The sequence below is a fragment of the Lutra lutra genome, chromosome 6, assembly GCF_902655055.1.
Source record: "Lutra lutra chromosome 6, mLutLut1.2, whole genome shotgun sequence".
Lineage (NCBI taxonomy): Eukaryota > Metazoa > Chordata > Mammalia > Carnivora > Mustelidae > Lutra > Lutra lutra.
Genome location: NC_062283.1, coordinates 124,133,053 through 124,146,669, shown reverse-complemented (window position 1 = coordinate 124,146,669; position 13,617 = coordinate 124,133,053). Strand labels below are relative to the sequence as shown.

Here is a 13,617-nt window from a genome sequence, read left to right as displayed (position 1 = left end):
TAATCGTTCTAAAATAGTCTTACAATTTTTTTCTTAGCTATATTAAGGAAGTTTCATAAAATCTAGGTAGTAAACTTTGATCTTAAAAATGGAAAGGGATCATAGATTTAAGAGAATTAGTTTAAGTATTAGCATTTCAATACATGTTAATGATTTATACTGCTGTAAATATTGGGAAAATATGTAGACATTTAACTGGACAGGCCAACAATATTTTCCAATTCACAGTCACAAGAAATGACCAACAAAAATAAGCAAAAGATCAGCACAGAAAACAGCACAGTTGATTGTTATTACATAGACAGGACAGTGTTATTTATTTCTTCCCTGAGCCTCTGCCATTCCAACTGTTGTGCTTTTACTGCTTTAGAGTTAAGAAAGGATTTGCCATTGTCTGAATCTTGGTCTTTCAAATTCCTCCTACTCACTATGGCTCTTAAAATCTGAGTACTGCCATCCCTAATTAACATTCATGTCAGAAGCCTAGGGTGCACTATAGGTTATCACAGTGGGAAGTGAGAATACCAGGAGAAAAAAGTGGAAAAAAACCTAGCAGCTACCATCAGAACAACTTAATATTTTCAAGAAAAGGAAATATTAAGAATGACTGGTTTGTTAGGATCAAAAACTACAGAGAAGAGAATCTCCACATGTGCTTATCTATTGTTCTTTTGACTGGAAAACAAACCCCATTTCAATATCTCAAAACTTTATTAAAAGGAGACTTTCATATGAACTTCCTGGATAGAAAATGAATAACTCTTAGAATCGTGAACTTGGGTTTTAAAGCACCAACAAAATAGTGTAGAAGACCTGTAGAGCAAATTTGTACCTTAATAACTTTTTAATACACTGTGTTTATTATTTACCTCTTACTTTTTTTTTTTTTTTCAGGATTTAGGTGCAATCTGAGGCAATCTACAAAGTTTCGTTCCCTTTCTTTGTTTGTTTTGCAAGATTATCAAGCAAAGACATTCTTCTGAATACCTGATTCACACACACGCACAAAGATCCTTTAGTACGCTACTGACATAACTACCGCATTCTTAGTTGCAGCAAACTGTGTTTACCTACTTTCAGAAGTATAACTACAGAGAATTTTCATGACATACAAGTATAAATAAATCTAAGCCTTTATTGGCCATAATTATTGTTCCAAGAAAAGTTTCTGTTTTTACTCTGTATCTACAGAAAATCTGCTGGGATTTGCGAAGGTAAAAGGACATCTTTCTCCCTGAAATGTAATATAATCATTTAAAATTACAGCAAATCCTATAAATATAATAACTCTATAGAAATAATAGTAATATGTTGAAGTTAACTTTTAAGGAAAGGGTTAAAATTTTGCTAGTTATGCTGTTCACCAATATTTCAGGAACGATACTGATGTCAGAGCAATAGGGTTTAAGGGAAGAGTTGGGTTATGATTATCATTCATATTTTTGTAAATACTGATCTGCTATTTAATCCTGCCACTTCACTGAATTACCTGTTTAGATCAGAGATTTTGGTTGTCCCTGTCTTTATACTGGTATTTGTAGTTTGGCCATTAAATATTTCATTAACTTAATCCCTAAGTGAAAGTAGAAAAAGGAAAAGAAAAACACAAATCAATCAAATGTGCCATTTCACTGCTTTTCCAGTAAAAGGTTTGATGGGAAAGGAGACTGTACCTATTAGCTAATCTCTAAACTGCATCTCATTTCTGAATCTAATTTATTAGCTCCTTACATGAATAATCAAGGTTTGACTACACCACAGTTATTGCCAACATCTCCATTCATTGATGACTAAATAGAGCTCACTATCTCCCTTCCCAACATCCTTATCGTGCTCTGTGACAAGGCTAATGCCCCATCCCTTAGCTTTTAACCTGAAGTCCTCATCTACATTCCTCAGTTGGTTTTGCCCCTCATGTAAACCACCCCCAATAAATCTCATACTTGAGTTTACAATGTTGTCATCTCTTCGTCTTCCCCGTAAGTACAATGTCTCTCAAATCATGGCTCTATCACGATAATATCTTTGACAATGGGAAAACTAGAGGAAAAATACTGCATTTCCATGTAGTTTGCTGTAGTTAAGCTGAACCAAAGATTCAGATTTCTTTATTCATTCTTCCATACCAAACTTAATACATTTTCATAATAAAATAAGCTTTGACAAAATTACAGTATTGACAATAATGTTGGCAATGAAAAAGAATATAACAAAAAAATAAAAATACTTGAGAATCTTGATTATGGTGACATTTGTAAAGCAGATTTAATAAAGAAGGATTAAAGAAGCTCGTATGTGAGTGTATTGGATATTATGTGGTTAAAAAAAGGAGAAGCTGGCCCTTTATAAAACCTTTAAAGACTAAGACCCTAAGTTTTAAACATTATGCTTTGGGGTGTCTGGCCCCAGTTGGTAGACCATGCAACTCTTGATGTCAGGGTTGTGAGTTCGAGCTCTACATTCGTTGTTTACTTTAAAATAAAGTCTTTAAAAAAAATCACGTCTAATTTCACATTAAAACATAACTTTCTTTCGTTATGGCAGCACCAGCAGTAGTCTTAAGTTTATCTAGATGTGGATGTCTAAGAGAATATTAATAGTGATTTGAAATAAAATGCATTGAGCTATTAAAGGAAGAATGAGAGAGAGAAATGTGATGCCAGCAGGATCCCTGAAACAGAAGAAAAAATGCGGTGAGAAAAGGTTCAGTTGCCTTTCAACAAACCAGTTGCTGGAGTAGGGTCAGAGGCGTGTGAGTTTGAATGAGGCACTCTCATCTCAGACGTTAACACTTAAGTAGTTCTTGCGAGTGGATATTTACTATATCTTTCTTAAATTATTTTGATCTTACTATCTCCACAATACATGTTTAAAACGGCTTAGAAATGGTGGAAGGGTTGCTAAGAATGAAAATCTTTGTGAAGCTGCAGTGTCTGGGTTCCCAAACCCTGATGCTAGCAACTTAAAGAAGAACTACGGGCTTGACAGTCCTTCTGTAACAATGGACAGAGAAGACTCCAAGGGAAAATGTATTGCAGTGGCAGATGCGAAGCCCTAGAAATCTGCTTTTGTTGCTATTATAGAAGAAGCTGCAGAACCATTTAGGGGATGATTCGTTCACTTCATCTTTTGTACCGTAAAACCTTCCCATTGTCCTTGGAAGCTTGCTCCCAGATAAGCCTCCTGTATCTGTGGGCTGCGACAATAAAGCTTTACAAGCCTAAGCAAGTAAACTAGATACTGAATTATATAACCCTCCAGGAAGTACTAGGAACATTGAAAAAATAAAATTTAGAAAAATAAGACTAAGTGGCAGATGCAAGCACTTTTTTTTAAATTCATTGAGTAACCAGGCAGAAAGAACTCCTGATAAAATAAATGATTTTTCTTAAAAAAAAAAAAAAAAAAAAGAAAAGAAAAAACAATCAAATTCATAGTCATTTGTACACTGAAGGGCTACTAGCCACCCTGGGAAATAACACGTACAGTGACATTTAAGTGTTAGTAATTTTTTATGGACAAAAATCAATTGCTATACAGGGACAGCACAGTGGGAAGCCCTCAACTTATTTAGACAGGCCCGAAAAAAATCTGCTGCAAACCAAGAACTAAGAAGGAAAACAGGCCCTCCCTGTCTGAACTTAAATACCCAGGCACCTGATACTGCCTTCAGCTAACAATAAGGACAACAGGATCAGATTATAAACTGAAGACAAGAGCACATACTATTCTTTAAAAGCACTCTATGTAAAAATAGATAATTTTAAAAAAATAAATAAGAGCACTCTTTGTGTTGTTCAGAATCAGTATTTTTGTGTATTATTTTTGGCAATTAGGAATTTATATATTAACATTGTTATGAAATAAATAAAATCCTCATAAATGAAAAGATGATTCTAAGATTAAATTTTTAGTTCCATTAATAAAAACAAACACAAAAAGCAAGAGAATTTTAATAGCAACTGAACTTATTTCACTTAGTACAATCTCCTCCAGTCACATCCACGTTGATGCAAAAGTTGGGTATTCTTATGGTGACTAACATAACGTAATTAAAAAAAAAAAACAGTAGCAACTGAACTTGAAATCTGAAGATCAGAGAGATAATATGAAGTATACTAAGGAGAGGATATAAGAAGACTGAAGATTTAGGTCCAGATCTGCAGGTGAAGTTACATACATTTCTAAATTATATGATATCATAAATCTTCATTCAACATTTAAAAAAAATAAACATTTTTAAAAACGTTTAAGGCATAATGAGTTATTCCATGATAGAACTATAGGCTGCACTCATACAAAGTATTGGGCACAGGTTTTGTTGTGAAGGGGAGTAAAAGATATTTATAAACAAGGTCCTTAATCTCAAGTCTAAAGAGAAAAAAAATAAGATGGGTCCCAATACTATTTTGATTATCTGGAAAAATCTGAAATTATGGTTTAAAATGGCTGGAAGAAAAACAAGCGCTACATTAAAAGAGGAGAGAAGTGAGAGGTCCAAAATATCCAACGAAGCATAGTCTAATCTTGGCCTCTACAGAGTGAAATGTCTAACTGGAGACACCTATGACAGCAATAGTGCTCTAGCATATGTGGGATTTCTGGATGAGAAGTGTTGTTTTACGGGAACAACTCTCAATCAAGATGTTATTTTGGTCATTAACTATAGTTGCTAGACTTTTTCAAGGTGGGTCAATGGAGTTTTCATTTCATAGTACTGGTTGTTCAAATTGACTAAACACATTGGTTGAAGTCCCACTACTATACTTTTTGGCTGTGTGCCCATGACTGGTTCTTTCAGCAATCAGGACATGAGCCTTATCAACTGTAATAGTATTAATAATGGTATCTACCTCCAAAGTTTACTGTGACAATTAATGGAGTAAATACATGAGTAGTGCTTTGAACAGGGTCTAGCACATAGCAGGCATTCAATAAATGTCTCCCATATGTGTGTGTGTGTGTGTGTTTGTAATAGTCTATGTAATCTTATTCTGTAAAGCTGAGACACAGACCAAGGCACCAGCCCCAGTCATCCTGGTCTTCCTTCCATTTTGCAAATTTTCCAAGATCCTTCCTGCTTTAGGGCTCTTGCTTACCCCGTTCTCCCTGCCAAGAACTACTCTTCTTCTCTTTCTTCACCTTGCTAATTCCTTCTCAAGCTTCGGGTATCCTGTTGTACTCCTCTACAGAGAGGTTTATCTGACTTGTCCTTTCCCTTCTGACTCCCAGTTTAACTCAGGATTATCCTGTAAAAAGCATTACCCCATTTATCTTTTTCTTCTATCCTAATCACAAGGTTTGGGGTGTGTGTGTGTGTACATGCGCACGCATGCGCATGTGTGTAAATCTGTGTGTAACCCTCCCTATGAATCCTTACCATTTTCTAAGCTCCCTGAGGGCAGACACTATGTCTATTTTGTTCATCAAACAAAGCTCATAGCATGTCATCATCTTCCAATACATTTTTGTTAAATAAAAGAATGAATAAAAATAAATTCAAGAGAAATGGAACTGATTATGATTAGCACACTAATAATGTCACATCCTAGAATACTTCACTATTTTTTCTTAAGACATACAATAAATATATTGAACAAGAAGCATAAGTGAAGTTCTCTTTGGTATCTCCACAACTTCTCTTTGTGGAGATATCATTATTCACAACACAGGCAGAGTCTCCTCTGAGATTTTTCCAAGAGAGAAAAGAACAAAATAACCAAATATAAATCAAATGATCATAGCCTCCTTATAAAATATAAACATCAGTAAATTACATCAAGAATAACACTTACTAAGTAAGGTAACTAATTTCTTAAACTCTGTTCTTTTCTCGAGTGTGGATATTTTGTAATCAGCGTATCCAGAAGAAGACTTTTTTCACTAAGTGATATAAAAATAAAATGACTTTCCTTTTAATAAATATCAAATTCACTTAAAGACCAAGAGAGGGACATACTCTTCAACAGAAATAATTTATCTTTCAAAATGTAAGCCTGTGTATGGCTCCATAGTTGATCTTATGTCTTAGTTATACACAGTCATGATCTGAGCAGTTGTTCTCAATCATTGTTATGGATCAGAATTAACTGTGGAATTTTTTTAAAAAATGAAGATTTCCAAAGTCCAAAGCTCAGAAATACTGTATCAAAAGATATGAAATGTATTTTGGGTACAAGTGCATTTCTAAAAATTTTATGCCTGGCTTTAATATGAAAATAAGGTTAAATACCACTTGTTTATCAATAGATGCGAAATTGTTCATGATTGAGAAAAATATCCAAATACTTCTTATGAAACAACCCTGAGTAATTAAGATTGAGAAATTATATGGGTAGTCTTACTCACCTGTTTTGTTTGGACAAGAAGTTTGCACTAACCTTCACAGATGAAAAATATTTAAATATAATCATTCAAAAGTTGCTTACTTCTAATTTTCCATTTAATTAAATACTGTTTATCTAATTTAATTTGACAAATATTTGAGTACTTGTTAAGTCTAGGGCACTTTTCTCTGACATTGAAATATCAAAAAAGTGCAAAATTTGATCATTGGCCCTATATAGATTCATGTCAAATGGTCACACAGATACACACACACACACACACACACACACACACACACACACACACACACATACGTTTTCTAAGATATATATATATATATATATATATATATATACATTTTCTAAGATAAAAAAATCAGTGCATAGTAAGCATAGTAAGTGCCATAATAGAGTATTATGATACATAACGTGTACATCTCCCCACTCTGACACCCCCCATGACCACACACAACTTAATGGAGAGATCAGAGAGTTTCATGGAGTGGTTGTCATTTGAGATGGGTCTGGAAGAATGAATAGGATTCTCACAGGGAAATGGAAAGAATGAGCAAAGTTTTGGAGCCATAAGATAAGTGATATGTCTGGGAGTTTGGCTGGATCAAGGAAAACACAGAAATAAGTGCCAAATACTGAAGACTACAGATGTCTCTTATATAGCACTCATTATGAGCATTGAGGTAAAAATAGGAGACATAATCAGTTCCTATTCCTCAAAGAAATGTTCAGTGATGTTTGGTGAAATATTGCCACAGGAAGTAAGCAAAGAATAGTGTAATATTACTTCTAAATAATATAAAGTACTGACAAGTATAAAACTATCTCAGAAATGGAGAGAAACGTAGTATAGACAAAAGGAACAGGCCAAACACAATCATGGGAGTGGGTTAACTGAAAGGAATAATAGGAAACACGGAAAGAAAGGTGGGAGAAGACAAGATTAGAGAAGGTCTTGAACATCAGGGTCAAAATTTGGGGCATTTTTAAATAGTAAGGATTCACTATACTTAAAAAAGGGAAACAGGAAAATAACCGATCATTATAATGAAGAGTGGGGTGCACTGTGGAGGGAGAAGGATGTCAGCAGTAGAGATGACTTGTATGATTGTTTGGTTGTACGGTTACTGCAATAAGAGATGGCTGTATGGTTACTGCAGTAGTCCTAAAAAGAGGAAAAGCGATCCAGGACACACAGGCAGAAAAAAAAGATGTCTTAGCAATTTGTGTGAACATTTCAACTGAAGAACAAGGCCAATAAATTGGTGGGTATGAGAGTACCTTTGAAAAAAGAGGGAGCTATAAAGAGAATTTAGGAAGTTTGGATATCACGGATAGGGAGCAAGTATTTGCTGAGGTTCTCAGCAAGGGAGTGATTAAAAAAGCTCATGAACTTCCAACACTGTCATTTCATGATTACCAGCTTTGCTTCATTATCAAGAGTCTTTAACCCAAGCTATTTTATTTTGACATGCCTAAAGATCTGACATCCCTCATTGTTAATAAAAGGACTAGATTATGAATTCCTCCTGGCTTGATTTGGCACCATAAATCAAATTTAGATTTTATACAAATGCTAAGTATGTGGTGGTTTGTTCTGAACATTAATCTCACATTCCTATTGACTACCTGAAAAGACACAAGAACTAGCGTTGATAAGTTTATTCTGTCAGAAGAAAGCACTGACTTAATAACATAAGAGCTCCTCGATTATTTTAAAATTAAAATTCCCATTTCAAATGGCATTGTAGGAGTAGGTAAATATTACTACGTGGTCTAAAGAAAATATAGAATTATAAGAGGCATATAAACATCCAGTGCATCAGTATTAAGTCTGTTACTGCTGAAAATTTTTCTGGCTTAGAAAAGCACTTGTCATATTTAATTTTTTAAGGAGATAAATAAACTAAAAGTGATTTTCTATGATGAAAACAATTGAAAGCAAGGTTACAATACAGCTATAATAGAAAAAAATCCTGAAAAATAAATGACATGCCCTCTAAAATATATCTGCAGGAGATGAAAGCAGAAGAAAAGTTCACATGCTGCCCTCACGTAACTTATTTATAATCTGCATCTCAATACATTTTTCAAATCTTAACACTGAAAATTCTTGCATGGAGTTTCCTCAAAAAGTTGAAAATAGAGCTATCCTATGACCCAGCAATTAGATACAAATGTAGTGATCCAAAGGGGCACATGCACCTGAATGTTTATAGCAGCAATGTCCACAATAGCCAAACTATGGAAAGAACCTAGATGTCCATCAACAGATGAATGGATAAAGAAGATGTGATACACACACACACACACAAAATGGAATACTATGTAGCCATCTAAAGAAATGAAATCTTGCCATTTGCGACTACGCGGATGAAACTAGAGGGTATTATGCTTAGCGACATAAGTCAATTGGAGAAAGACAATTATCATATGATCTCCCTGATATGAGGAAGTGGAGATGCAATGTGTGGGGCTTGGGGGTAGGAAAAGAATAAATGAAACAAGATGGGATCGGAGGAAGACAAACCATAAGAGACTCTTAATCTCACAAAACAAAATGAGGGTGGCCAGAGGGGGTGGTTAGGAAGAGGGTGGTGGGGTTATGGACATTGGGGAGGGTATGTGCTATGGTGAGTGCTGGGAAGTGTGTAAAACTGGCGATTCACAGACCTGTACCCCTGGGGCTAATAATACATTATATGTTAATAAAAAAAATTTAAAAATCATAAAAAAAAACACTGAAAATTCTTCAATGATACCTAATTTTGTAGACATGTCATTATATTATGTTTCTAGTGATACAAAAAGCTGTATTATTAATCAATATAAACAGCCCAAACATTAATACATCATTAAAAACTAATGTCATAAAACTGTGGCTAGATTAATCTTGACTCCTTTGTTACACAGGAGTTGCTAAATAACTGCAAAATACATTACATTTTATTCTTCACTGTTCAAATTATAATGTCCTTCTTAATCCACTTCCGTGTTTATCTACATTTATCTGAAAAAAAGGGAAAAACAAATACTTACCAAAATGGTGGTAACGATCAAAGAACGATTGGATAACGAATCTGTGATGTTGGCTGGCTTTCCCTTTTGACTTTCTGTCATATTCAGGCCACTGGCTGGATCCCAAGTTCCAATCTATAAAATAGCATATGGACTTCGTAAATTGTCCACCAGGCACCTGGGAGAAAGTACTGCAGGAGAAAGTTAAGACAGCTAACACTTATTATTCACCTCTGCTGCATTATCTGCTGTCGTTAAAGTAAAGGCTGCTTGTTTTAAGCCTGATTCACTGCTCTGTGAAGTGTGTCCAGTGAAGTGTGACATTAAAGAACAAAATGATCCACCGCACTTCTACAGTCAGTATGGGAGCTTAATTTTCCATTCAAACTTTCATTCACCAAGATAAACCACATTTGATGATACCTTGATAGCTGGCTAGAAACTCATTAATAGTGCATATCTTTTACTGTAATGGATCTATCTCATCCTTTCATTACAAAGATAACATGCCATGCTAAACAGATGAAGCTAAAAGACAGAGCAAAATCTGGGGATCCAGGAGAAATTAATAGGTGAAGGCAAACTTAAGAACTGCATTGATTTTGGTTTTTTTTTGGTTTTTTGGTTTTGTTTGTTTGTTTGTTTGTTTGTTTTTGCATGACCTCCGCTAGGGCAAATTCATAACCAGAATTACCTTTGGAGCCTTTATAAATACACCTTTGAGCATTCAAAATACTCCAAGGAAAGATTACAGCACATCTCATCTGAGCAATGCATTCCAATACTTCCACTTGTATGCTATTTTATATGTACTTCAATTTAACTAATACTCTCTAATAATTCAGCCATATACTCACAGTGTTCAGACATTTTAAACCCCCTTGAACACAGCCTATGAGACAATACAGCACACCTCTGGGAGACATATCTAAGCAAAGGATGTCACTGAATGCATACATTGGGTGGTTTATGTGCTCTGACACCACTGCCCTGCCATATAATGGTGGTCAGCACTGAAGAAGGACAGAGGCAAAAGAAGATTGGAGCCAGTAGTTCTTTTCTCCACCCTCTCAAACCTAGGAGTGATGGATAATAAACTTTGTTTTCCATATCCCTCTAGCCAATTACCCAATATGTTCATTCAAAGGGAAGGAGAACTATCAATTATCTGTTTATCTTTAAAATAAAGCTTTGTATATCAATTAAATAACTTTAAAGTGACATTAATTTAGCAGGTAATATTTACCCTGGTCTACCTAAATTTGCTAACAAAGGTCTAATCCAACTTAAATATTATGATTCTTTCTATTTTTACTTTTTTATATTTCATCACATTTACTCTTTTCAATCCTTTTTTCATTAGCATAGTTTTCTTAGTAACCTATTAAGACGTCTCTTTCCCTCTGACTGGGGAAGCACAAAAGTAGAAACATTAGTAATTTCTGTACTTCATAAGGATAATAGATATGCCATTCTAATAGTTGTATGTAAGTGCAAACCCAAGTATATTTTTTTCAAAAATGCATTAACTATATCGGGGATTCCATATAATGTTTTTTAGTGATGTCTAAAAAAAAACCTCTTGGGGCACCTGGGTGGGTCAGTTGGTTAAGCATCTACCTTTAGCTCAGGTCATGATCTCAGGGTACTGGGATCAAGCCCTACAGTCAGGATCCCTGCTCAGTGGGGAATCTGCTTATCCCTCTCCCTCTGCCCTTCCTCCTTGCTCGTGTGTACTCTCTCTCTCAAGTAAATAAAGAAAATATTTTTTTAAAAAATAAAAAAATAAATCCCTTGTCATATTTTCTTATATTGAGTTTATTTTCCTCTTACCATTAAAAGCTATATACTCTTTTTTTTTTTTTTTTTTTTTTCAGGGGAAAGCGCGAACGCAGTCCCCCACTACCACAAATTATGCAGTCGAGTTTCCCACATTTGGGGAAATCGCAGGGGTCAGCACATCCGGAGAGCAATGGATAAGCCTCGCCCTGGGAAAACCACCTTCGTGATCATGGTATCTCCCCTGCCAGGTAAGTATAAAAAGCTATATACTCTTGATGTTTGTGTCAATACAGGAAAAAGTCAGATAATATAGTGAGAAAAAAAAGAAAAAAAATACTGATTTTAGCATTCTCTCCAAAGTAAATTATTTACTTTGAATTAAATTTCTTCACTTTAGACAATGACTACCATGATGTCATAAAGACAGAGTCTAATTGTAATTTAGTGCCAATAATGAAAGGCCTTCGACGGCCAGAGAGGTAACTAACATCCATGTGTGAAGAAAGAGGGCATAGGCCAAAAGTAAGAATTTCTAGGCAAAGGTATGCAGTTTTTAAATTTTACAAAATTTCAAGGCAGAATGGCAAGTAATTGCTATAATCCAGACCCTGCTCTTCTCATAGCTGTGTACCTTGGGGCTGCATGCTCCCAGAGCAGATGATTTTTTAAAGTTCTTAGTAAGGCATCACTAGGGCTAATAGAGGCCCCATTAGGAATCTGGACAGGGAAGGACAGAGAGGATATTGTAAAACCTAGAATGCCTGCTGACCTGCTTAAAGTGTTTCAAATTCAAAATTAAAAAAAAAAAAAAAACACCACTGTTAGCTAAACAAGATACATCTGCAGATCGGATTTTTCAGTGACTGTCACTTTTCTGCTCCTGTTCTATAATTAATACCTATTACACATTTGTCCCTTTAGATTTTCTTTCTTTCTTTTTTTTTTTTTCCACCATTTCCACCACTAGATTTTTTCAGATGTGTAATTCTACCAGCCAAAGACCTGGCAAACATCATTGCCCACTGTCATCTGCCTAGTGACATCCTCAAGCTCAGTCAATTAGTTTTTCAACTTTCTACCCAAATCACTAATATAAAATGTTGCCAATTTCATTTACCATCATCCTCCATGATTACTTTTATAAAAAATAATTTAGCTAAATGTCCACTCATCTAGATATATTTATCTGGTTTCCTTCTCTGTCAGTTGCTTTTCTAGTATTATTTGGGTGGAGGGGTTCTGGTTCATATTATATGAATCGATAATTTCCCATAATCATAAATATTAAATATCCCCTTTTATAAGCTTAGATTTCTAAATAGAATATTATAAAGTTTCAGAAATCTTAGTGATATGAAATTTTAAATCAAAAAATTTGTATGATCCTTAGATTTTAAGTCTACAGGAAATGTGTAATTCAAAACTTTTTAGTGATTGAGGGATTATCAGAAGCGAGTCTTTTGGTTCATTTTGTTTTAATCATAAGTAGCATAAGCTAAGTCAAGACAATTTTTTTTTCTTTTAACCTATTTTCAGAACCATAATTTTTTCATTATATGATTTCATCAAAATTTTACAATACTTTTTTCAGCTCTAAAATGGAATAAAGATATCTAAGTACTCTTGACCTCACAGAGTTGTTTTAAGCAGAGTTATAACTCGCAACAAGGTGGTATAAAGGAAATGTATCTCAATATAAAAAAAAAGGTCATATTACAAGCTTACAGCTAATGCTATACTAAATGCTGAAAAGCTAAAAGCCTTTCTTCTAAGATGAGGAACAAAGCAAGGATGACCAGTCTTGCCCCTTTAATTCAACACAGTATTGGAAGTCCTCATCATGGCAATTAGGTAAGAAAAAAAAAAATCTGGATTGGAAAGGAAGAAGTAAAACTCTATTTGCAAATGACATGATATTATATATAGAAAACTCTAAAGATATACACACACACACACACACACACACACATACACACATATTACACAGCCATAAAAAAAGACATCTTGCCATTTGCAACAACATGGATGGACCTAGAAGGTATTATGCTAAGTGAAATAAGTTAGACTGAAAAAGACAAATATCATATGATTTCACTCACATGTGGAATCTTAAAAACAAAATAAATGAATAAAGAAACAAAAAGTAGAATCTGACCTATAAATATTGAGAACAAACTGATGGTTGGCAGAGGTAGAGGGGTAGTAAAATGGGTGAAAGGGACTGGCAGAAACAGGCTTCCAGTTATAGAGTGAATAAGTTATAGGTATAAAAGGCACAGCATAGAGAATATAATCAATGATATTGTAATAGTGTTGTATGACAACAGGTGGTGGCTACACTTGTGGTGAGCATAACATAATGTATACAGAAGTTGAAGCACTGTGTTGTACACCTGAAACTAATGTAACATTGTACACCAAGTATACTCAACCCCTCCCCACTTCCCCCAAAAGAACCCTACAAGGCATTAATGAA

At 34.6% G+C, this 13,617-nt stretch overlaps 1 protein-coding gene and 1 non-coding gene across 5 annotated transcripts in view; both read right to left on the bottom strand.

Moving 5' to 3' along the window:
• The window catches only part of GRIK2 (glutamate ionotropic receptor kainate type subunit 2), a 639,603-nt gene that overhangs the window by 228,772 nt on the left and 397,214 nt on the right, over window positions 1-13,617 (bottom strand). For all 4 annotated transcript variants that reach the window (XM_047734793.1, XM_047734792.1, XM_047734790.1 and 1 more), the window contains exon 10: window positions 9,381-9,494. In XM_047734793.1, the coding sequence (XP_047590749.1) occupies window positions 9,381-9,494 (114 nt within the window). The remainder of the gene's footprint in view (window positions 1-9,380; window positions 9,495-13,617) is intronic.
• On the bottom strand, window positions 11,234-11,397 carry LOC125103456 (U1 spliceosomal RNA). The gene has a single exon (XR_007128441.1). It is a non-coding gene; the product is annotated as a U1 spliceosomal RNA (small nuclear RNA).